General features: G+C 48.6%; 1 protein-coding gene across 5 annotated transcripts in view; it reads left to right on the forward strand.

Moving 5' to 3' along the window:
- Positions 1 to 26322, forward strand: part of LOC144170851 (adenylate cyclase type 5-like) — a 464552-nt gene that overhangs the window by 212921 nt on the left and 225309 nt on the right. For 4 of the 5 annotated variants that reach the window (XM_077700872.1, XM_077700874.1, XM_077700871.1 and 1 more), the window contains one exon: positions 24123 to 24789. In XM_077700872.1, the coding sequence (XP_077556998.1) occupies positions 24123 to 24789 (667 nt within the window). Of the gene's footprint in view, positions 1 to 16715; positions 17375 to 24122; positions 24790 to 26322 lie in introns of those variants that run through there. The other variant, XM_077700875.1, reaches the window with a different exon arrangement.

Consider the following 26322-nt stretch of genomic DNA (forward strand, 5'->3'; position numbering starts at 1 on the left):
TCCCGAGCGACGAGCTGTGTATATTTTGCATAAGTTAAGGAACGTGCTACGGTCTCCATTATACATGACGCACATATCTGTGTAGGTGTATTTTGAATCCTCCCGTGTTTCGAATGTTCGGCGACTTGCATTAAAACAAATGGCCAAGTGACAATTCCGGTGCATATGGCGCGTGCAGCTCCTATTTCTTTTCCCACAGTCTTCCTCGTTTTTTTTCTTTTCGAGTGAACGTTCTGTTTTTTTTTTCTCTCTCTCTCTCTCTATCTATTAATTGACATATGCGTCCGCGCTTGCTCTAAAACAGTAGTGGCGGATTTAAACAAACGATACAACGATGGACGAAATGCAGCGTAACCAGTGAGAGTGTTTAGTATCATCAACAGCAGATGCGACCTCTCGCACGTTCCTGATGTTACTTAGGAAAAGTACTGAGGAGTTGTCAAAGCTGTTCACAGTATTATCTAAGCCGTACCACCAATGGAATAGGGCAGCTGGAAGGAAAGGAAGGGATTACTTTTATTAGAAGGAAAAAGCTTTAGACCCACTTGGAGAACAGGGGGAGGGGACTGCGGGACTTGAAGACAGCAAGTTGGATTTGTGCCTCCAATGACGCATTCATACGAATTCATGCTTCAATGTAAGCTATTCAAACCGGGGGCTTCTCCGCACAGAGCCTTTGCCGGCGAGGGGAGCACACTCGCAGCTGTATAGACTGCTCGTGCGGGACCGCTTCGTGGTCGGCGTTGCGGTTGAGGGCACGTGATATAGATGGAGAGCAGAAAAAGGAGGAGGAACAAAGATAACGAATGTCCGCAGAAGGTAAGATAAGGAGAACACAAAACTGCTACGAAAAACGTTTTTCCTTGCCCAGAGATCCCTGACAGCGCTGAAGAACTGGCATATACTGTTTTCTGAACTGGCATATCCCTGAAGAACTGGCATATACTGTTTTCTATTCATTCAATAACATTTTCGTGTATTTAAAGAAATGAATGTCGGCGGTATTTCCTACGATGGCTCTACATTATCCTTACCTACTGCAGAGGTACTGGTTTATTTGCACATTTATTAGGTTATTGTGAAAAATAAAAAAAAAAGATGCGTGAGATTAAAACGGGAAAATGGCGATTTTTCGCGACATAAACACGTGATCCAGGTCGCGTCGATGTCGCGCGCTCATGGTTAATCGTTCATGACGTGTATGTTATTCCAAGAAACCGACGGTCAATTAAAGTTCGCCACTTCCGCATTCGGGCGCCTTATTATCATGCCCCCTTAACAGACGTGTCTGCATAATCCCTTGGTATTACACTCCGGCCAGCGTGCCAACGTGCCGATACACGTACTTAGCCGTTTTTTTATTTATTTATTTTCGTTCACAAATGTCGTTCCTTGGCGCGTTTCGCAATGCGTCCGCCAGAAATAACGACTTGTCCTGGTCAACCCTTCCTCGAATGTCCCCGTCTACTTTTCCCTACAAACACCTAGGATCAGCTTCTGCAGCCATCTCGTGCGAATGCAATGCTTTCCGGCGAGAGAATAGGAGTGTACGGGCCGCTGCGTTCTTTTCGGAGTGTGGATCAAGACGCGCTTACGACACCAACGAATGCGCCGAGACGCCCGGTGCGCAAGGTCCTCAAAAAGATTCCACGTCGTGGAGGGAAGTCATTAGGCTCATTCGGAGCAGAGACCGCTGCAGCTCTGTAGGCGCTCCCGCATGTCTGTTTTCTATGTCTTTTTGCCGTAGCAACAACACCCACATCTAGTCGTCCACAACATTATAAGAGAAGAGAGAAAGGGAAACAAACAAATACCTACATTTCGAACGACAAGAGTTCCATCACAAGAGAGAAAAGTTAAAGAAGGAAGTCTCGCGTGCGTACACCCAGTTTCACGAAAATGTTGATGCGTTTTTTTTTGTGCATCATGGAACATCCCACTGCTGCTCGGGGGTTTTAGAGACGAAAGAATTAAAGTATGGGCCATTCACTCTGTGAGGGTTGTTGGCCGACGAAGGTGTTTGGCACACGACTTAGCCGTGACACAGAAGTTAGGTGAAAGATGTGCGCAGACGTTATTTCTTCTGAAAGTTGCCCACGGTCATCACTAAGAAAGAAAGACACATACACACGCACGCACTCACGTTTATATTTAACCTGGGGATCATGTAAATGTTGCCTTTTGATAACTAATCCACTCAAAATGCATATTCAAATTATGAGACGTATGAGACGTAAGCAAAAAAAATCAAGAAGGAGGCGAAGACAGTGGTTGGGCGGGCGGGGCTGGAGGGGGGGGGGGGGGGAGATAGAGGCGCAAACTGTCTGGTGTGAAGCCGACACGTCGAAGGGCCATGCAGACAAAATACAGGTTTGTTTTATTCGAAGTATTCGGTGTTTTGTAGTGCCCCTAGCATCTTGTACGGCTGCAAGCGATCATTTATTCAGGGGGAAATTAAACAATTTAAGGCAAAATTTTCACTCTACCCCTAAATCGTGTGTTTCGTGACGCTTACGATGACGCATTCAGAGCAGGTGTTCAAGCGAACGTGAGTGCGGTGTTTACTGCAGCGAATTGCGAAACGCCTTGTTTACCGTAAGTCCTCCTAGATGGCGCCACCGTACCGATCAAGACCGCCCTCCGCACTCGCTTTGTTTCTGACCGTATTTGTGCCTGGCTTGTTTTGGTTACGGTTGGTAATAATCGTTTCGTAAAACATTGCGAATGTTCAACAAATAGGGCCACGCAAGACAATGTCGCTTACGCCAATCGGCCGGTGCCGTGGGAAACAACCACAAACCGGCGGACTGCTGTGCGGATTTACTGCCCAGTCTGAAACTAGGTTTTACTACACCCAAGCACAACACCGCAATACGCCTGAAGTATAACGTACACTGCGATGGCGTACACTACAATAATGTCCCAAAACGTAACGCTGCACATCCAATAGCAGTTCGGTTACCCAGTGAGGAGGGCTTGTTCTCAAACTAGTTCAGCGCGGCCTGAGGTGTGCACAGCGAATTGCGTCGCACGCGTCTCCGTTTACGTTGCGCCAGACACCCTGAAACAAATCGAAAGTTGTCTCACGATCAACAAAGTATGTCTGTGTTGATTTTTCAAGAAATAATTGTTTCAGCGGAACTGCGGGCTTTTAGGCTGCAACTGATGCTGGCGCGCATGTTGCTTTGAGGGCCCGATCACCGTCTGGTCCGCCGTTGCCGTTTTCCGCAGCGCCACCTGTACGGGCTGGAAAGAGCGGATAAAAATCATAGTGCGCGCAGTACCTACAGCAGTACGCACCGGCACTTTCATAACTTCTACTGTTTGCCCCACCATTCTTAGTGCTTTAAATTTAAGCGCAAACAGCTCGTTCTGCAAGCTTATAAGCCCTGCCTAACTTGCGTTTGCTTTTGTCGGACTCAGCCCATAATACGTCGTAGGTTCTAGTGCGCGAAATGAGGTATTGAGTCGCATGGCTATTCTTTTTTGCCTAATTATATAGCTTATTTGAGCGAAGTTTGCGTTAAAACTGGTGTCAGTGTTATTCTGATGAGGCAATCCAACATGCAATTTGTCTACATGGCCCGTTTAACGGGCCAAAGACAGAAATTGGGATCGGTGGAGATTTATGCTAAAGGTAAAAGAAAGGAAGTGAACTCGGTGGGCAATTTTGCAGGGCTCCGGATTTATTTGGGCCACCTGGGGATCTTTAACGGGAACCTAAATCTCGATACGTGGGCGTTTTCGCTTTTTGCCTTTTATCTGAGAAGCACAGGAGACGCATGAGCTTGAAGTCGAAGTCATGTTTTGGTCTTAAAAAGGATGTCTATTATTAACTGACCTACTGAACATGCGTGTCCAAGTATAAGCTCGAGATTAAAGTCATGTTTTGAATGGTGTGTTTTCAACGGAGTGCGACTTTAGTGGTGATGGTGTTAAGCTGTAAATATTGTCACGGGGCCAAAGACGACGCAGTTGTCTTCAAGGAAAATCAGTTTATTGGAGCGAACTTGTGCTCCCCTAACAACTCAAAGAATACAGGCGGCGAAGCAGCAGTCAACAAAGTGACGTGCGAAGGCGAGCGTCGATGATTCTAATGCCGTGGCATCTGCCCAGCGGGAATTTATCACTCAGCGCGAGGGTTTCTGGAATAGTCGAATTGTATTCAGAACACTGTGGATCAACGAAGACTATTCTAGGCTGTGCACGTTAGTTCGGAACGCTCTCCCTATCAGAAGAGATAACACATATGCGGCACAGAAAGAAAGAACGGAACACGCGCCTCCCTTGTCACACACAACACCGATAACACAGGCTGGCGCAGCCGGGCGGCAAAAGCAAAACACAAATAAACAAACCCAATGCATGGTTCCCGGCAATATCGTCTCTGTTTCTTCTGTCTTTCCTCTCTATCAATCTGTCATCCCCTTTCCCCACACCAGCAAGCGTTCCGGTGTCCACTCGTAGGTGTGACCAATTAACCTCCTGGTGGACTTTCCTTTCAATCCTCCTGACAAGAAATTTATTCATTCACTCTTTGGTGGTAACCACGTTACAATGACGTACTATCGCGCTCACGCTCACTATGATTTGCAACGCTAATTAGTGTTCAGGCGATTATATCGTCAAAAGTATCACTATTGGCATAAACGACAGGTGAGGCCTAATTCATTCGGACGCTGGGCTCGTAATGTGCACTTGATCTTTAACCACGGGTACCAGACGAAGGTTGTATAAAGCGGTAAATACGAATGTGTGTTGCAGGTCACAGTAAGCGCATTAGTACATCCACCGGGACGTTGTGTTCCAACGCGTCGCGCTCCTAATACTCGAGCCTCGAGAATTTTCGTTCTGGTACATGAAACATCAATGGAACCTTAGTCATTCAAGCTTCGTTCAAAATCAAATGTCTTCCGGATCCCTCCCCGACCTGCCATTACTCCCCTGCCCCTGTGGCTGAGGTGACATTGGAACACTTCCTAGGGACGTGTCCAGGGCTCCAACCAGCCCGAGCTCGACACATGGAGGCCAGTACAGGACATCGCCCAGGCTGCCCTCGCGATATTCGTCGTTGGACGCTAGGCCCCCTTTGCCAGAAACTGTTGGAATTCATTTCCGAAACTGGAATGTATAGTTTCCTGTAGTGCACTCGCATCATTCTGTTCTTTTTTGTTTGTTTCCCTCTCTGTCGTACCTATGTGCTGTTTTGTCCACTGCTTTTTTCTGTTACTTATGCCCTGTGGCAAAATGACGCAATGAAAAGAAATCAAATGTCAGGGAGTGGCGGCTGTATAAAGCAGGAGGCTAGCGGGGTCAGGCAAGGATAACGAGACTAAGCTGCAAAAAAGAAACCTCGTTTTTCTACTCCATTTTATGAGGGGAAAAAGGTTATCTGCGAAAATGATTCTTTGAAAGACGGAGATACAATAGCGAGAGTCGAACTGCAAATACCTGGTTCGCGGTGAATGGCGTTCGGTTGCAATATTTAAAGAGTTGTCTCTTTCTTTCTTCCATCCTTTTTTTCTTTTCGAGAACGACCAACGCGATAGGTTCAGGCATTCCTGATCAGCTTGTCAGACTAAACAGATAAAAATCCATCTCCTCTAACGTGAAACCTGGGGAGGGGCGAAGCATGCAGTCTATAAGTGAATTATTGGCGTCTCGGCGCTTTTGCCAACGGAGATAAAACCGTTTATACAACTTTGCTGTAAAAGTATCTTGTCTTTGAAGCTCGAAACTCTCCAGCACGAAGCGTAAACGAGTGTCCCGGTGTTTTTTTTTTTTTGTTGTTTTTTTTAGTACGCGTGACGTTCTAGGGCGAGGTGTAAGTGTGTTTCCCTGTGTTTTAGTACCGTAGCTACATAAGACGAACGGCATTACGACGACGGAAACGACGATAGGACCCAGCCCCTAAGGGGACTCTCCCCTAAAATTTTGGCGAAGGCATTTAAGACTGCTTACGTGTACGAATGCGAAAGCGTTATAGCATCGGGGGTGAAATGTTTGCTTGTGATGTTTCTGCATGCAGCAGCAGGGCTACACAACTGCACTGTAGCGAGTTTTAGCGCGACCAGTTCGCAGGTGGCACATCCAGCGCCGTGCGTGGCGCTGCTGAAACCTGCTCATTCTCCGAAGCCAACCTAGTCGGATCAAACCGGTGTAACTAAAGGTGTTATCAGAGTCCTTCAATGCTTTGGGTGCGGCAGCCGCGAGAAGCGAGCGGCGAGCCCTGCCGACCTGCCGCTGCTGCTGCCACGAACTCCCCGCGCCTACAAGTGACGCTGCGCGTCACCAGGCGTCGCATATCCACGCCGCGCGTTTATAACGTATTCAATGCGTACATTTCTTGCCGAGTAACCCACGGCCAGGACCGTGTAACGCACTGCATTTTCGTAATATTGCGGATTTTGCGAAAGTTCCACCTGTAATCGTTTTAGTAGTGTCACGAAGCCAAAGACGACGCAGTTGTCTTGAATTAAAACACGTTTATTGGAGAGAACTTGTGCTCCCATAACAACTCAAAGAATACACAGGTGTCAAAGCAGCAGTCAACAAAGTGACGTGTGCAGGCGAGCGTCGGCAAGTCGAATGCCGCGGCGTCTGCTCTGCGGGAATTTATCTTCGCGCGCGAGTGTTTCTCGAACCATCGATTTCATCCAGAACACTGCAGATCAAAGAAGAGTATTATAGACTGTTGACCTCAGTTCGAAACGCTCTCCCCATCAAAAGACATAACACGTGCGGCATAAAAATAAGAATGGAATACGGGCTTCACTTGGCACACGAATAACACAGATAACACAGCCCGGCGCAGCCGGTCGGCAAAAAACAAAACATAAACAAACCCAATGAATGGTTCGCGGCAATAGCGTAAATGAAGATAATTGGTCGAACGAAATTTCGAAAAACTAAAAAAATAAGACAACTGTACAATAATTACGAAAACTGGCGAATGGCGTAACGCCCTGCATTTCCACAATAATGCAGATTTCGGGAAAGTTATAAATGTAGTCGTTATAATAACGTAAATGAAGCTAATTCGTGGAACAAAATTTTGAAAAACTTAGAAATAAGAAAAATGTTAAGAATTTACGGTAAATGGCAATCCCTATCACGCCCTGCGTTTCCACAATATTGCAGATTTCGCGAATGTTCCACTTCGAATCATTATTATAGCGTAAATGGAGATGATTGATGGGACAGGATTTAGAAAAACCAAAACATTTTACTGTAAAACCTCACACTCAAGACAAGAGGCATAAAAATACCCATTAGTAGATAATTCTCTGAATTTCTGCAGAATTTTTTATGACTACCTTTTGGCCACAACAACGCAACCGCCTTTTCTCAGACTATGATATATAAGGGTTTTTCTTTAAGGACTAAATTGTGGTATAATGAGAAATGTACAGCGCATAAGCGAACACCCGGTACTTTCGCATTTGGGAAAATTGCGCGCCAGGCTACAGAACCGCGTCTTTACAGCGGCTAAAAAAACTGCTGCGTGGCGTTGCTCGGCCCGGTGGCATGCTCACTGAGCATTTGTGCCCCTCCGTGTTCACGTAAATAGAGTATCGTCCTGCAAGATGCGCGCCGTTCTTTTCTTCCATGTGTTGTAAGTGGGCGTAAACAACAGAAAGCCGCGCACCCTATGAGGTCCCTTGCATCAACGCGCGCGCTTAAAGCCGTACTTGCGCTGCTGGTGAGTCGATTGCTACCCCCGCATTCTTTTTAAATGACTACCCAATAAGGCGTGCGGCCAACGTTGCAGTTCTAGCGTTGCTAGGGCAACGCTTTGAACTAGCGTTGCTAGGGCAAGTACGTGTAAATAAATTGCTTCATGAAGGACGCACAAGGCTGAACCATTTCGGTTAACGGCGTGCGCGCATATTTTGGCGCTGTGTATCACGCTGCTATAAGAAGACACGTAAAGCCGCACGAAGACGCGTGTCCGAAATGAATGCGATACACTTGCCTTCTAAGTGGTGAATGGGCAAGCACCTGTTCTCCGCTTACGCCTAATCGAAGCCGTGTTTTGCGATCCCAACCCGCACTGTCGTCTTTGCATACAGAAAAAAAGCGTTCACCGTCAGCCCTGCCAGCACCCGAAAAACTTCCTGCGCTATTTCTTCGCTCGTTACTGCCGTGACGGGCGCAAGGTCTGAGGTGGGGGAGCTCATAAGCGGACAGCCTTTTTGACGAAATAACTTTGCAACGCCTGTTACGAATCGGCCAGCGCCGCCGTACTGTCCCGCATCACTCCTGTGCTGTGCGGCGAAGCCCCTGCGTGCTCCTTTGAAAACAGGCGCAACCATGTCGGTGGCAAGTTGCGACAAGCCGCGTCAGACGCTTCGCTCTCAGCCCATCAAAACTTCGGCGGCTGGCGGCGTGGCTCGTCTCCACGCTCTTCAAGGACACAGAGGCCCCGTCGATCGCAACGGAGTCCTCCTCTCTCCCCTCTCTCGGACTCAACGTGCCCGAGGCTATGAACGGCTTACGAACTCTGGAAAGAGTGTTGTGCGTTGCGTTTGACCGTTGTCGCTTTTGGGTATAAATAGAGCTGCCCAAGCGTTGTAAACCATTCCTGTTAGAGCAGCGAATCGATGTTGTCGCTCTGCTCGAGTCCTGTATTGTAACCTCGCCCGTCGGGGCATTGTTCTTTGGCTTCGGCTCACCTCTCGCTATGAAGTAAACAGTTACGTTAGCCTACGGCTTCTGGACTTCTTCACGGCTGCAACAGCGGCTGGCCGCTCGCATCATACACGCTACCACTCGTATGTCGGAGGCCACGGAGCTCGGATCGGGTGCCCCCGCCCGGTCGCAACACGCCCCAACCTGTTTCTCAAATCTCTAGCTTTACGTTAATAATACTTAATATTATGGAATTGTAAAAAAAATATTACTATTAAAGATAAGTACATAAATTCAACTCTTATTAATAATAGTATTAAATGAAAACGATTAAGAATAAACGAAAAAATTCCAATGAAATAAATAACAAAAGTTACCAACCTGTGTCGCTTACCAACAAGGCTGGTTAGATTATGCTTCGGTGACCGTACTCATGTGCGTAGACAACATTTTCGTGTTGCTAGTGCGAGAATGCCGCATGTACCATAGATCTGTGTGAAATCGGAAAAAGGTTACCAGATGCAATAATTCTTTTATTTTGCATTCTTTAAGTGGAAGGATGCAAGGAAAAATGTCTGTGCAAACGACTTGGCTAGCTTCTGCCCCCCAAGGGGAAGTACAATATATGCCACGTGGAGGTTTTGAACAGTGCACACTGCAAAGATAGAACAGCACAGATCAGACGAGAAAAAGCATCACAAATAAGAGTAACACATGCAATTAGCAGTTTTTGCAATAACAGGAAGTGCGCAACAGTCCCGGTTACAAACATTGTTTTACGCACTCTGGAAAGATTGTTCGCACATAAGTCCTGCCCAAACTAGATCATCAGACCTTCAGGGGCACCACTAGGGATTTAAGGCTGCTATAAAATACGCAAATCGGTATTTGCAAATACGCCACTACCGTGCCATTAGGTTTACGTTCGTCTCCAAACGAAATATAGATAGTTCCGTGCTGTTCTTGTTTTCATGTTCGGTTTCTTGTTTATTTTTTTTGTCTTTTTTTGCCCCTTTCTGTACTCCCGAAATGAAATTACCGTAGGAGAAGCAAAAAATGAACAGCGATGAGCAGTAAGCGTTCGAATTCGCCGCCGATCTCTCTCTCTCTCTCTCTCACGTGCGCATATCTCCTCTCCTGGTGCTAGGACGAGCTGGGCCTTCTTCACACTGGGCAGCTCTCGTCTGCGGCATCACACCTGTGCGAATCGACAACCTCATCTACACCTTAACCGACTCCAATTTTCGTCCTCATTTTTTCACTGCGAAGCAGTGTGTGTCTCATCCCCCCCCCCCCCCCCCTTCCCCACCGTCCCCTCCCAGTTTTCATTCCGGTGAAGCCGATTTACTCGGCGCCATTCCGGGGCTCCTCCTCGACACCGCCGATCCTTCTTTCACAACGATTATCACAACGGTTATTCCCGTCGCCACCACCGATGCTTCTTTCACAAGTTGTGTAGTCAGCTTGCAGCGGCCGTAGCACCGTTATCAGATGATTGCGGAGAATCAACGGCAGCGCGAATAAGTGTAAAAATGCCCGAAAGCCGCCGCCACTGCAACCGCCACTGCCAAGAATGTAGCCATGGCCGTCGCCGCCTCAAATTCCATATCGCCCATTAGCTGCGGCTCCCTGCTGCTTGAAAGCAACTTGCTCCGTTAGTACGCCGGCGTGAGCAAATAATTCTTCTTAAGCTTGAAAGCCATTCTAAGCGAAATTACCGCGTCGGCGACCCTCCTTGACCAGCTTGTCATAGTTCTTCTGGCGGAAGAAAAATAATAGGTCTCAGTCTGGCCTCATATAAAGTCTTTCTCTCTTCCTTCGACGGTGTATTTCACGCCTAATTATGACCCCATTCCTGGTTGGCGGTTTAGGCGTGCACAGGAAGGGGTGAAGGGAGGGGGCATGCACACACAGCAGGGTTTAATGCCGCACCATAGACATGACATGCCTGTTGGGGGGGTGGGAAATTTATACCTGGGAGTATCATGGCTCAATGCGCCCTGTCAGCTGTCCTCCACAATGGAGCCGTTTGGGTCTCGGTTGGTGTGTTGCGCAGACAGTAATATGCCACGACTGGGCAGCGAAAGGGACACCCACGTGTGTGTCTGCTAGAATAAAGGGTGAGGCCTTCGAGGGGTTAACTCGCTATGGGACGAACGTCTGTCGTTTGCTTGGAAGAAGAAGAGCGGAAACTGAAGAAGCGTCAGCCCGAAAAGAAACTTGAATGGGCGCGAAAACAACGGAAAACCACTGCCGCCGCCATGGCCGTCTCAAGTTCCAACCGGTCGAGCAGCTGCTAGTCCCACCCGGATGAACAGCAAGTGTCCCGCTTGAAACGCCGACATGCGCCAATATCACTTGCGCAGCTTATAGGCTTTCAGAGCGACACGTTCGACAGTGTCTTTCACTTCTAAGCATCCACTCATAACCGGTTGCCGGTTTATGCCTGCACGGGTTGGGAGTGGAGGGAAGGGGGGAGGGGGGGGGGGAGGGGGGGCACGCGCAGCTAAAGGTTTTGCGCCCTTACTGATGACATGCCCGTTGTGTTGGAGTGAGGTTTAGACGTGGCCATCAAACACCCCAATGCGATCGGTCCGGTGTCCTCCGTGGTAGAGTGGATTGGGTTGGTGTGTTACACAAACTGTAACATGCCTATGACGCGGGAGGGAAAGAGGCAGCTCTACGTTTGTCCGCTAGGATAAAGCTCGATCCTTTCCAAAGTTTATTCAGGTAATTGGGTAGGAAGTATACGCTCAGTCATAAATTACAAAGAAACGTGTTTTCTTTATTGCAGTCCGTGGAGGCCGCCCAGCTTTGCAGGTCATCGGTTTTCACCGAGTGGAATGGCACTAATATGTTTTTTATTCCTGCGAGGAAACAGAATGCGCATATACTACCGAATTTAGAAACAAACTTCATGACATAACCCATGCTGTGTCGCCTCGTTATCCTCACTTGCCGGTATTTTTATTGCTGATTTTAGCATTCATAATAATAAATGACTAGCGAACCGTTATTTTCTCTCCGCCCTTCATATCAGTCGAGGAATCAGTCGACCTGTGCTCCGTATTTTCCTGCACACAAGTAGTCCACGAACAAACAAGGACAACGCTTTTGGACAAGGACAACTATCGCAAAAAAAAAAACTAGCTCAACAACACGCTGTACTAAACCCAACCTGATTTTGTTTCGAACATTACTTATGTACCAGGTTTAGGTGGTCATTCTTGGATGTCATTCAACAGGATAGGCCCCGCGATCGAAACCGGTGAAAACAACAATCATTCGTCATTGTCATTAAAGCAAATATTTAAGACATTTTTGTCTTAACAAAAATACCTTGGCATTTCTTCGGCGGGTTCTGAAGAGGCACTTTCCGAAACTACACAAATACACTGTTCCGTTGCACCCCTCAGTGTTTTTTGTCTGACCAACCCATATTTTCGTATAATCGCCTACGTTCATAGCTTCATGACATTGACTTCTTAAAACTCATATAATATCGAGAGTAACCTCGTGCTTCCTCCGGAGCGAAGGCGGTACTGAGGGTCCCCTTGTGCGAACCAGGCCCTCACGGCCCTTGTCTGAACAAAGGACGTGTGTCGTGCACATCCTGGTGCCCTTTACGCTGTACCATTTTTATTATAAGCTCACATTGTGACCATATTCACGTTTCAAATGCAGGGACCTTTACACCTATCATTAACAGTTTTAATGCACACCACTCACACCCCGTTGTTTTGTTTTTAACACAGACCCTGACAGACCACAGAGAACAGACATAGCGCTTTTTGGCCACACACGCTCTTGCGCCTATAAAACACACTAAACTAACTTGAAGAGCGCAGCTGGCAGACAAAATGAAATTTGTTCTTAAGTGTGGTTGATGAACCACCAAAAAATATAGTCCCGCCTGCTCTATCACCACAAGCTTACACTCCCCATGGTTTGATTATCATATTGAGCGGCTATCTAACAAAAAGAAGCGTCCGCACGGATCGGTAAAGATATATATACACGAACGTCGCCCGCTGGAATGTTTTTAAACAGGTGTCTACTGAGTGCAGTCATCCGCTGTCTTAGCTGGAGCGACGCTTCACCAACTTATGGGTTCCTCGTGCCTTGGTGTATGGTAAAGTCGTCACGACTGCTGCATTTCTTTCAAGTTTACGGGGGCACTTAAGTCCTGCACATTCGTTGAACAACATTCGTTGAACACATTGAACAACAGCAGAGTTGTTGTAGAAGCCGTAAGCTCCCCCTTGCAGGAAAAACTACCAAGAAAATGCGAACGCTCGTGAGTGCGTGGCCCGCGGCAACCGTCGAGCGTGTCCGCACGCGCAGTGGCTTCAGCGAAAAAAGAAAAAAAATCTGGCAAACACACCGACGAGCCAGAAAATGCAGAGCGCTCGTTACCGCTTGCCTCGCGGCGACCGCCGAGCCCCCGGCTCACGCAGTGGTTTCAGCATAAAAAAAGAAAAAAGAAGACCCTAGCGTTGTCGTCATGCGCTAGCGCGCATGTAAAAAACACTCCAGCGTAAAGATGAAAAGACGCCCTGCTTGGGAGAGGTCACCGCGACCGCCGCATTCTCTAGAAGCCACTATGGATAATTGGAGACATGGCTACGAGTGCGCCACTCCTTCCCGAGACGACTTGCAGATCCCGCCACCGCTGCCTCGAGTCGATGACGAAGAGCTGGTGGAAGTCTACAATGCTGAGGAGGATTTTGAATCCACCACTCACCGCGAAGAAGACGACCTCTTCGATGCATATGACGACAATTACTAGAACCGTAACTATGCAAATAAACAACGTTACTGAAACTCTACTATCTGTCCGGCAATGCTCACCTACAGCAGCTTCGCCATTCAAGTGTTGCGCGTGAGTTCAAGCTTCCCTGAATTTCTTTTGTCGGAATATTGGACATATTCCACTCCAAATTCGAATTTGATGTTCCAGCTAAGCATATGGACGACTGTACATCAAAACTACAATCTGATAAAAACACGTCCATAAATACCACTCTACCATCCACATTACCTAATGATCCTAAAACGTTTTGGTGCGTCACAAAACCAAAGCAACGCAATACGTCGTTAAGTCATGATGACTCGGGAAACACCGCTGCTCCCGACCATTGCGCTTTATGCCTTAACAATGCTTTCCCATGCAGTTTCTGCCGCGTTATTAATGCTCCACTGCCAACTAATAGATGGTACAACTACCCAATCATGTTCTAAATAATTATTGATATTGTTAGTCAAGAAAACATGATCAATGCCCTGATGCTTTCCTCACCCCCAGCAGCGAGCTGATTACCCAGTTTTCGAAAGATGGCTGTTCCTACCGCCAATCATTCTAACAAAAAATTTTCAACAGTCATTTTACGAAAGTACACTATAACGCGGATGACATATCGGCAAAGCTTTATCTTTTCACATGGCCGGTGACAAGCATTCTTTCTTGCACTACAGACCCATTTCGCTTGCTAGCATTCCATGTAAAATATTTGAGCTCATTTTGTTTTCTAATCTTTTAAGCTTTTTGAATCTAAGTCAGTTTTTACACGTTACCAACATGGCTTTGGGAAGACGTTTTAGGGGCGAAGCTCCTCTTGCTCGGGCCCTGTCCCGGCCGTACACGGCAGAATGATGATGATTGTGGCAGGATCTCCCTAGGTGTTGGCCAACCAAAGATTGGCCGAAGAGGTCAAAACGTTCAACGCGTTCGTTGCTACCCAACAAGGAGGAGAGGAAGAAGAAGAGGTTGTCGTTCGTCGCCTGCGAGCTCAAGACACGTACCGGGGGTACGCGATACAAGACGCTCTGCAGAAGGCGACGGCCAAGGTGGCTAAAATATCACACACTGAATTCGCCAACTCACCTATGGAGATTCTCATCGTCCCAAACAAGCCCTACATAATCACCACAAACATCGACGTCGTCGACGGGCGTGTCAACGGAGCGGTTGAAAGCTTGACGTGTCGAGTCTTTATATGATGTGTGGGCGAATGTTTCACGGTTTTACCGATAAGCATTTTAGCTTCGCTCCTCTCATCATCATTCACTTCGTGGAGATGGCGGGACTTTTTTTATGTGAAACTCAACTTGTAACCTTCACCCGCAAATTAAATGCTATCCTTGATCAATGTTCCTTCGGTGAAGGCATAATTTTTTTATGTGTTCCCGAAGCTTTCGATAAAGTTTATCACAAGTTACTACTGTATAAATTCAACGAACCCAATATAGATCCCAAGCTTCTAACACGGCTCGAATGTTTCCTCACTAATCGAACTTGTTGTTTCAGGAAACAACATGAGCTCCCAGCCAAGTGCAGTGCACTTTGGTGTACCGCGAGGCCCCGTACTAGGCCATCGGCTGTTTCTTATTTCGATTATTGATTTAAATTTCTGTATTTACTTGTTCGCAAATGACTGCGCAATTTTCCGGGAGATAATTCGTGACACTGATATTACCACCCTCTAACATGACGTTAACACAGTTTCTTTGTGGTATAAAACATTACTTATGCAATTATGTATTAATAAACGTAAATTTTACGTGTTACAGCAAATCAACAACTTCTAACATATTGACTTGGCAACACACCTCTAGAATATATGACATTGCATAAATATCTTGGAGTGCATATTAAAAACGACCTAACATGGAATGTTCACTGTAATTATGTAACTAAATGGGCTAACCGAATTTTCAGTTATCTCCGACGAAACGTAGCAAGGACTCCTTCCTTGAAATTTCTGCTTTACCCTACAATAATTTGCCCTGAACTTGAGTATGCCACAGAAGTGCGGGATCCAAGTTATTGTAACATAATACACTTTCTTCAAATGGTTGAGAAGAACTCAGACTGTTTTATATTTTGTAATTAAAAACGTACAGCAAGCATGGCAACTATGTAATGCAGCATTCGCCGACCTTTGCTTTCTTTCCGTCACGAAAGTTTGGTCTGCGCTTATTTCATAAGCTCTTCATCACATGCCGTTGTGCGTCGATCTGATCTTGCGTCTTTATTATATTTCATCGCGCTTGGATCATTCCCTTAAGGTCGGGTTGCCTTTTAAGAGCGTAGCACTTTACGTGTCCGGCTTGTCGTCGTAGCTCGTCGGGGTCACGTTATCAAGCCAACGCAGTCACGCGGCGTCACACACAGAGGCTTCAAAAAGATCACCCTGCCATGGGGGGTGAGGAGGGGGTGCGCCGCGCTTGTTGTATTTCGATGTCAAAACATTTTTTCAAGGAGTATTGTTTATTTTCTATCCCGAAAATCAATCACAGCCTTGTACTTTCAATTAAAAGAACAATGAAAATATCACTTATGTATTGATGTCTTTCCTCAGAATGCCTAATGTTTTCGTTTTGCTCGGCTATGTTGACTTAAAAATGCTTTGCCTGTATAAACGTCCCGTCCAAGCATTCTTTTAACTTGCTGCTCTTGCGCTTGACGATAGCTCTTCCCCTCGCTGGTCTATGCCCTCTGCACACCACTGCGCCCGCGTTACCACAGCTCGTCCCATGAAAGCCTCGACCAAGAACAGTTTCCCTGTTAAAAGCCTTGCCCCAGTGACCCAGTTAGGGCCGATTCGATAGGCACCGAGCCTTGTTACTGAAAGCAGGTGGTTGGCGAAATAACTACGCTACTGTATCGACGACAATACGCAGCATGGAACACGACATGTGCCCAGTCGCTGCGGCACGTAACAGCCGCGTGGATCAAAACAAAACAAAACAAAATATCACATGAGCTGTGAGTAAAGTTCGAGATGGTTTTCGGAGAATATTTCGGGGGCATTTTACACGCGTATTTTTGAGGTCGTACTGAGAGCATCGACCCTGAAAACTTGATGGAAGGCCTCTCCGGACATAAAAGCTCCGAAATGTCACCAAACAGCCCCTGGTTATTACACCCAACGGCTGATAACAACACGGCAGCTCGTTGCCGTCGCAGCCAAGAATAACGAGAGCGGGAGGCAATTCCTCCGACGCTAATCTTTCTCAGAACGAACTTGTCGCAGGACAGACGTCCTCGGCGTGCTGAGCCGCGCGTACTACGACGCCGGTGCGTGCCAGACTGGTGGCACGCAGCGGTTCTTCCCGGCGTGCGCGCTTGAGCGTCGACTCCCCCATCGTGCGCGCAGCGGGGGCGTAATCCCCGCCACAGCGGGCCCCGTCGCAGTCGCTGCTGCAGCGCGCGACGCGACGGCGTACATGTGTGCGTGCGTGCAGCGTGGGGCCGACGCAGCTGCCGTCAACGCCGCCAGCCCCTGGCAGCGCCGCGGCAGCAGGTGTTGGAGACGCGCCGGGTTTGTTCTACGCACAGGCCTCGAGTGCCTTTTCCTCCTCCTCGTTCGGCTAGTGCCGCTGGCTGCTGGCGAGACGGCGGGCATTCTGTCACCTTCCCCGTCGTCGTCCAAGTGTCCGCTTTCGTTGATGTGATCCGGTCGCTCGCGACCAGCGCGCAGACGCCCGACGCGTGCGTCCGCCTCGCCGAGAGCAGGCAATAAGGTCGACGAGACATTTGACCACTGGACGTCTTCCTATGCCTACGTGCGCGCCCGCGACTCGGCCCGTTATGCGGGCTACCCCCACCGCGGAGGTCTTTGCCCGCGGGGTACCGACGACTCCTTCAGCGGCCGGGGTCGCCCATTAATGGGGCCACGTGTCTGCACTCCTCTGCGAACGTGTGCCGCATCCCCGAGGAAATGGATCACGACGGGACGAGGTGAGGGGCCTCTCTGCGTGATTTTATATAAGCTCGGCCGTTCTCACAAAGAACTCCCTTCCGCTGCGCGACGACTACGTCGGTTCCCAACACATCTTTTGTGCTTGCCTAGTAAGGCGACGCTGAATGGCTCGAACCTTAGCGCCGCCGTCTGTTTGTACACGCGAACTGACGCCTTGTGGCGTCACCACAACGCCCCGCCGTGCGTGCGGTTGGCATGCCAGCGTGTGTCACGCGTGCATTATACGCCACCAGAAGTGTGTAGCCAGGCTGACGCGTCTCTGACTCTGTATCTCCTTTTGGAAAAGACACGAGCTTGTTTGCGCGCGGTCGTCTGGAGCTGACAACGCTATTGAAAAGCTGGCTGGTGTCGGGAGAGCGTTATGGTTCCTAGTCGCGTGTCTCTTTGGTTGCGTCCTTATCGCGCGGTTTAGTATTTTATTGTTCCTGGTTCGGTGATGCTTACGGTGCCCCTGTTTTGTGGGGTACTGTCGTGGAAGTGGCGGAGTGTCAGTTCTGAGCGAAGAAGGTCGCGGTTTGTTTCCCGACTATGTGCTGGTCGTCAATACAGCGAGTGCTGCATTTTGTTTATGTTTTGCTTTTGCTTCCTTCCGCCGCCAGCATGAACCAATTGCCACCACCAGCTGAGATGGGCAAGTAATATGCTAGCCTGACTGTGTATTATTCGATCACAGATCATGCCCATACCCGAGAACATTGCAAAGCTCAGCATTTCGAAACAAATCAAACTGGCTCGGAGAAATGCGTGGTACTGCGCATGCTCTGGAAGACCATACAATGATGTCAATCTGCTCGTTTAAGGCGCCTAGCCTCAACTAAAATCTCTTCCTTTCTGCGTCCCCCCTCCCACAACATGGGTGCGGCAGAAGATGCATGTGTCTTCCCTACTCTCATCACACCGTGCGATGGACGTGTGGCACGCGAAAATGCCTCCGCCTCATTTCAGTGACGGCACCGGTGTGCGCAATATAACAAACCAGGGTTTTTGATGCGAGAGTATTCTTTCTCCAGTTCCCGCGTTTCTTTTTCACGTGTCTCGTTTCACAGCCGCACAGCCGGCTCCCCGCTTCAGCCAAGATTGGTCAGCGAGCGGCAAAGCGGAGGGTTGTGGCCGACCGCCCGTGCGGCCGCGCGGCCACGGCCGGCTTCCTGCAACTATGAGATGCAGCCTCGTAACCCACCACCTCACACACAAACAAGGAAACGGAGAAGTTAAGCAGCCCCCTCTCGCCTTTTACATGCGTATTGGCCTCGAGGACATACCGTGGCACCACCTACGGAAGACGTCACTTGTAGCACGCCGGGTTAGGCTGTCGTCTGCTAGAACACATTTTCCTGTGCTTATGCGACCGCGTGTGTCTTGTTGGGGCCACTGTGTTCCCCCTCCTCGCAGTTTTGATGCAAATTAGACAAAAAGGTTGTCGACAAACCTAATAATCCGGACAAGCAATACGCAACTTGCTTGCTCCCGGCGACACCGCCGCGTCTAATAGTTGCTACCATCGCCAGCGACAGCTCGTACGCAACCAGGTAACGCCAAGGACGATGCAACTGATGCCGAGAAAAGTAGGCTATTAATTTATTATGAAACACTTGCGACGTGACATGTACTGTATGTGCATAGACAGTAGACTTTACAACACCGAAGGAAAAGTGCCGCTAAGTTTATCTCACCGCACGTACTGCGCGCAATTGCCTGCCTGGCAAATGAACGACTACGTGAGAACGGTGAGCGAATTGCTTCGCCGCACACGATTAAAAGTGCTGCTATGATCTGCGTTTGGCTTAAGCAGTGCCTATTTCTACTCCAATGTTTTTTCATATTTATGCTCTGATTTGATAAAACGATCACTAGTACTCTGTACGGCTGATATGTTTACTTCTCGGGACAACTTGTGCGCAATGTATGAATGGTATTAACGCGAGTTTTCAACGCCTTCGAGCGGGTTCAGACATGTCTATATTACTTTTATATTACTATATTATATTACAGCTACCATCATCCTCCATAAGGAGAGCAGTAAAATACCTGTAAGGAAGGGCGTCAGACGAGGAGACACAATCTCTCCAATGTTATTCACAGCATGTTTACAAGAAGTATTCAGAACGTTGGATTGGGAACAAGTCGGAGTAAGGGTTAATGGAGAATACCTCAGTAACATTCTCAGATGATGAATAGCAGCCTACCATTGTCCCTGAAGAAGAAAGTGTATGACAGCTGCATCTTACCGGTACTCACCTACGGGGCAGAAACTTGGAGGCTCACTAAGAGGGTTCAACTTAAATTGAGAACGACTCAGAGGGCAATGGAGCGGAAAATAATAGGTGTAATAAGGGACAAGAGGAGAGCGGAGTGGGTCAGGGAACAAACGCGACGCGTGTTAAAGACATATTAGTAAAAATTAAGAAGAAGAAATGGACGTGGGCAGGGCATGTAATGCGAAGGCAAGATAACTGTTGGTCATTAAGGGTAACAGAGTTGATTCATAGAGAAGGCAAGCGTTGCAGGGGGCGGCAGAAAGTTAGATGGGCAGATGAGATCAAGAAGTTTGCGGGGATAAATTGGTCACAGTTGGCACAGGACTGGGGTAATTGGAGAATAATGGGAGAGGCTTTTGCCCTGCAGATGGGCTGGTAATGATGATGGGCTGGTAATGGGCTGGTAATGATGATGATAATGATATTACTTTTAGATGGGCTGGTAATGATGATGATAATGATACTACTTTTAGTTAGGACCTCGCCGTAGCAATTTATAATTGCAACGCCGACTTTTGTCTGTTTACAATGTGTTTGCGCCTTTCTCTAGCTTCAAGTTCGAGAACTCACAACTGCTCACAGAAGGTGCGGCTGTGTACGAGGCGAAACACTTCTTGGGGCAATGGGGAGTTTTAGAATACGGGAACCAAGCGTTGGGGGCCACCAAGAAGTTAGGGGAAACCAAACGCAACACGCTTGCGCGCGGCGAGCGGGTCTGCTCCAACAGCTCGCGGCCGGCTTGGATGTTCGGTGTGGGACATCGGGAACCTTAGACTTAGCTTCGCGGTCGATATTTCATCCCCGCTATTGTTTCAGTAGCGAATGACAGTCCCTAACACAACTTTTCACCGCGCTGTCACCCCCTGTCTCGTATGTGGAACTTTGTATCCGCGGTGATGAAGATACCTGCCACGGCCTCGGCCGACTCTTGCGCGCAGGTATCGCCATCCTTCGGCCACTCGCCACACCGCGCGTGAACGGGCCGGCGGTGCCGGGACGGACCTCCGCGCCCGATCGCCGTAGATCCCGGCCGATATTTGAGCGTCGCTTTGAAAATCACAGCTGATGACACTATCTAGCACAATTTTTCACCACCTCTTCCTATCTTTACTGAACTTTATATATTACCTTTGCCAAAGATGTATTTGTATAGCGTTGGAGTTCTGTTTTTCGAAGTGCTGCATAGCCTCCTAGATCTTGACATTTTCCCTCGCCACATGTTAACCAACCCTATTTGCCCTAGATTTTCCTCCCGTCAGAACTTTTTATTGCCCAAGGTAAGAACTAATTATGGCAAATTTAGTCTACTTTTTGTTTCGTTTTGGAATGACGTACCACTGGAAATAAATATAGTTAGCTCGCATCAACCGTTTAAAAGAAAATTGAAAATGTTCTTAGCTACTCGCCAGTAACTCCTAGAAATATTTTTCTTGTGTGACATCTTTCCCTGCTTGTTCTGTTGTCAATTGATGAACATTTTCCTGTTTTTTCCACAATGTGTCGTATTTTCTTTAATATCCCATTCTTGCACGATGTTTTAAAAGATTTGTATAATGTATGCAGTACATATGATTGTATTGTGCTCACAACTTGTTATCTCCAACACATCTAGCGTAGGAGGTCCCGCCTGCGGTTCTGAAACCTTGGGACCTCCTCCTGTAAATTCCCCCAATGTTAATTCACTCTTGTACTTTTCTGAATAAATTTGAATTGAATTGACTTTGAACATCCCCTTTCACGAATGTGGAAGTTCTTTACCGCGATCAGTGTGATTTTAAAAGCGGCAACAAGGTGTTGCTGCCGCGAGCCGCGTCGGTTAGGGCCGCCGGCGGGCTGCAGGCACGGCGGACGTGTGTGCGGAGTGTTTCTGCGAGCAGTAAACGCTTCATGATTTCCTGATTCGTCCATTTCTTGCGAACTACAAGCGAAATCTAGAAATTCAGCTCGGCGATCGTCGTAGCCTACAACGTTGATCGGGGAAACGAGCCGCAGCTTGTGCTTAGTTCGGGTTCGTTTGCATACGCCCGCATAAACCACCATGCTCAAGTCGTTTGCGGGCAGCCTACCACAGTTGACACGGTTATGAAGTCTCCAGGAGGTAAACTACGCGTCACGCATGGATAATTAACTTCAAATTAACTTAGAAGGCGCGTCCTAAACGGAGTGTCACGCGCTGCGATCCAACTACGCAGCAAGAAAGGAACGGGGATCCTGCAAGTGACGTCAAAACGAGCGCCGCGCGGGCCTCTCCAGTGGTGCCCCTGGCTGCCATCAGCGGCATGTGGGGCTCAGTGGTTCTCTACGTGAAATGCCGCGCGGAGCGGTTGTGCCATTTTCTTGAAATGGGAGTATTCTGTGTAAGAAAATAAGTTGCATCGTTGAACGGGCCGTGTAGCAGGACACCGGCATTTTTTTTATTGTGCATAATCAGTTTGGTCACACGAGATTAACTAAGTAATTTTATCATAAAAAATGACGGTCACCTCACTGCGAGAGAATTTTTTGTCATCCGTACATCGTCATCATTATCGTCGGCATTCACAAAAAGCCCTGAATATTTCAGGGCCGATTACGATTAATTGTGATTCGTGTGACTATATACCTCCGGCACGACGTATTGCCATTACCATCATGACGGTGGTTCATAATTGCGATAAAATAAAAACGCTGACAGTGTCATCAACGCTGCCTCGTGGAGGAGCTGAGATTCTTCCTTGACGCTGCACTGACGGGATTGAGTTCTAAATTGTCGGGGGGAGAGGGCAGGAGGATACATGCTTCGAGCTTACAACGGCAGTGAGGGTGGTTTGTTAATGACATGCTGTTTATTATGGAAGACTGATCTCTACTGCTTACTATATGGCACTCTATCGCGCTGTGCTATCGCGAGCAGTTTACGCCAGCTATGAGGCGGCGTACATGCAATTTCTCTGTTGTGAAAAGCTAATTACCTGAACCGAGATTTTTCGAAGTCTTGCTATTTCATGCACTCGAGAATTCCTCTTTAACTTACGCGTACTACCATGATTCCCAATTGACAAAAAGAGTAAGCACAGCACGCGATGTGCCTGTAAAATGTTAGATTGTAAACTGCTGTTCCGTTCGCGCTCTGGGTACGATTTCCCACGCAACAAGGAACTTTTCTGGGGATCTTTCGTTCTAGAGCTGCATAAAGTACTTATTATCCCGAAGGCGGAGTTCGCCTAGGCAGCGTAGATTTGGATGAGTGCGTCGTCATCTTTGCGTTTGAATAGGATTCAGAACAGGTTAGCTCGTATTTCCTCCCACCGCTTCATTCCGCAACAAACATACGCATAAAATGACATCCTCAAGATATAATTAGCCTTGGGGACAAAGGATTGGGGCTTACCAGGCCCGAGTTATTATTTTATTTAAATTCACCAGCTCCAAATTCTATGCAGCCCTAACTTAGTGAGCTCTGTCCGGCTTCCGGCGCCTGTACGAACACTCCGTAATCACTGCGCCTTTGATGTAACGGCCACAGGTCTGCCCCGTGTGCATAGCGCAACGCCTGCATAAAAATGGTTTCTGTGTCCCTCTGCTGGACGTGCTTTCTTATAATGTAAAAGCGCGCTCTTAGAAAAAGTTGGTGCAGCTGGCACTAGTGATGCAAGGCTGGAGAAACAGGTCGACTTAGCTTCTACCTACACTGACAGCGGATCCCCGGACAGAGGGACCAGCCAGACCCCAGCAGTGCGAAGCTGCTTTGAACAGCACTGTAAAGCAAAGATCATTAAGTATGTACAGTGCTTCATTCAATAGCAATCATCGTCATCCCTATCGTCGTCGTCGCCTCGTTAGACCTCCATCCACTTCGTCAGCTGGTCCGGTGGGGGAGAGTCTTTTTGCGGGTCGTTCCCTCAGATCAGGCTGTTTTGAATGAAATTGAAAAACGGTCCGGTTAGGTTCTCTCAGATTAGGTTACGTTTAAATTAGTTTTAGATTGGGTTCAGGTTACGTTGGGTTGGGTGTAGGTTGGCTTAGCTCATGCTACGTTACGTTGAAACAGCCTTTTTCAGGTAGGGGATGCGACGGAACGACCTACAAACACACTCTCCCGTCTAGTGGCCGTCTCCACGCGTGGATTATGGAGGGGTGGCTTGACAGATTCGTCGTCGTCGTCGTTGACGCGGCGGACCCCCTGGCGCGCCGGTCGCTACACGACGACGGAAACGGGAGCTGCCCACGTGGTTCAAGCCCACGCGCAAGCCAGGAGGGCGCCGGGCGCTCCTCACGAAGTGCACGTGCATGCGCGCTCGGTATTTTTTTTCTAAAGCCACTGCGTGAAGCAGGTTGTTTTTTCGTATTTTTTTCTGACCGACAACGAGCCAAGCTTAAGCTTAAACAGCTCTACCTCTAAAATGCGACCACACGGAACTTGCCGCATCCCGATTGCTGCTCCTTGTTTCCCATTTGCGTGCCTGTGCTCACCCGCCGCCTTTTGCAGACCGCACGTCCTCTGGACCAAGATGGCGGTGGCGTCGGACTCGAGCGACTCTGCCGCCGCCAACAACAACAAGGAGGCGTGGGAGTACGTGGAGGCCAAGACGCCCGCGCACACCGTCACCAGCGTGGACTGCTGCACCTCGTGCTACTACTTCTGCTGGTACCAGCACGTGCACCGCAACGACATCGACTCGCTGTACCAGCGCTACTTCCTGCACCTCAACCGGCGCAGCCTCACCGCGCTGCTGGGCGTCATGGCGGCCCTGTGCGCCGTCGGGGCCCTCATGGACCTAGCGCTATCCCAGAGGCCGCTGCACCCGCCGCCGGCGGCCCGCGCGGCGGCCTTCGGCGCCCTGCTGGTCTTCTACCTGGCGCTGGTGTACGCCACGCTGCAGACATCGTTCCGGCGCCAGGTGCACCTGCTCGTGTGCAGCTACCTGGTGCTCGGCTCATTCGTGGTGCTCGTGCTGCTGCTGGCGCTGCTCGACCCTGCGGCGGCCGAGCGCGCCGTGGTGTCTGACCTGTGGTGCGCGTTGTTTCTGGTGTACGTGTCGTACGCGTTGGTGCCCGTGCGCATGCGGGATAGCGCCGTCGCCGGCATCCTCCTGGCCGGGACCTACCTGGCCTGCAACCTCGCCCTGCACTCCGAAGAGCTCCACTGGAAGCAGGTGCGTGGGAACTCTGCATGCGTTCACAGTTTCGGCCGAGTCGCTCATCGAAATACTTGGGGAACCAAGTATATGCGCCGTTTATCGTACTTATTGCTTCAACATGTTTGTGTGCTCGAAATTAGGCCAAACGGCGGTTTGGGGCAGCGCTTCGGTAATGCGGTTCACTCTTGAACCGAAAGTTCAAAGGCCGAAGGTCTTACTCTTTTTTCGTTAGGCTTCCTTGGTGTGACTGATCGTTCGAATGGAGCTACCCACTCGCACCACCGAGGTATAACGGAGAAACGAGCTGCATGTGTGCACAAAAAGAAAAGAAGCAGGTATTTAGAATGGATACTTCATAGGAAGAATCATGGACCCTCGATAAAGTGATTATGAGGGTGGGACTCGTCCATAGCAACATAGTTTTTGTGTTTTCAAGCCTATAATTGTTTTGGCTGTTCGCTGGGACGCAGAATCGCTGCATCCTGCTTTTATTCTGTTGCGTTTGGTGTAAATGCTCATTAAACCTGCCGTATCAGGAATCGACTTTACTAGTTATCGGCTATAGAGACGGTCAGAGAGAAGTTAACTGGCATCTTTGCAAGCACGGGCTACAAGTGTTCGTTCTTTATTTGGGTGCTTGTCGCTTCATTCGATATCATTAACTTGAAGCAAAATAAGATAAAAGAAGTCGTGATGTCACTGCACACTATATTTCAGTGCTAATGAGAGACAATCAAACCACGCGAAAACTGTCTGCGTCCGGATTTTGCACCTAAGACACCAGACTTATTAACGCCTCAATTGAAGCCTGTCAGTTTTAGGGCTAGCATGTGCCAGTCTGCCATATTCTCGTGTTCGTCTCCGGGTGGTTATAATTGCGGCGAGCTTGCGCTGTGGCTGCGACAACCGGTGGCTGCCCTAGGCATTGAGCATCAGCAGCGGTGTGACTGGAGTCTTTATCCATCTTGGTTTCTCTTTGGTCTACGTAGTACGTTCTTGACGAGCCGGAAACGATGACACTATCAGTATGAAGGTCTTTGCATCGCGTTCGACAGCCTCCTCCTCCAGTGACCCACTTCCCTGTTTCACTGCTCCCAACTCCTCGACTTTAATACCTTGTGACGCGTATTTCTAACCACCTTACAACTACTGTCATAGCGCATTCAACGGTCAAGGTACAACTCACATTTCCTTAAAATTAGTCTGGAGAAACTCCGCTCTTCGCCGCCGCCAAAATCGGAAGAATATTGGGGAAGTATAAATTCTACGTTCTTTTTTTTTTTTTTGGCTTCACGAGGGGACACGATTGTCCACACTCCATGGTTACCTTTGTGCGCTGTAGCAGTGTTGGCACTGAAAGAGCTTCTAGGCCTTGATTCTCGTTTCGCGTTAGCTGTGATGAAGGGCTCCCAGGAACAGCGTTCAAGTTCCCTTTGATCTCGTTTCGCTGTCGCCAACGCTACTTAAGATGTCGTTCGGAGAGACCTGTACCCTTTGCGAATGATAACTTTAGTTCGTGTTTACAGGCCCAAATATATAGCTTTTTAT

Source organism: Haemaphysalis longicornis, unplaced genomic scaffold (assembly GCF_048455015.1).
Source record: "Haemaphysalis longicornis isolate Haplotype H1 unplaced genomic scaffold, Haemaphysalis longicornis Haplotype H1 scaffold_2, whole genome shotgun sequence".
NCBI classification, from domain to species: Eukaryota; Metazoa; Arthropoda; class Arachnida; order Ixodida; family Ixodidae; genus Haemaphysalis; species Haemaphysalis longicornis.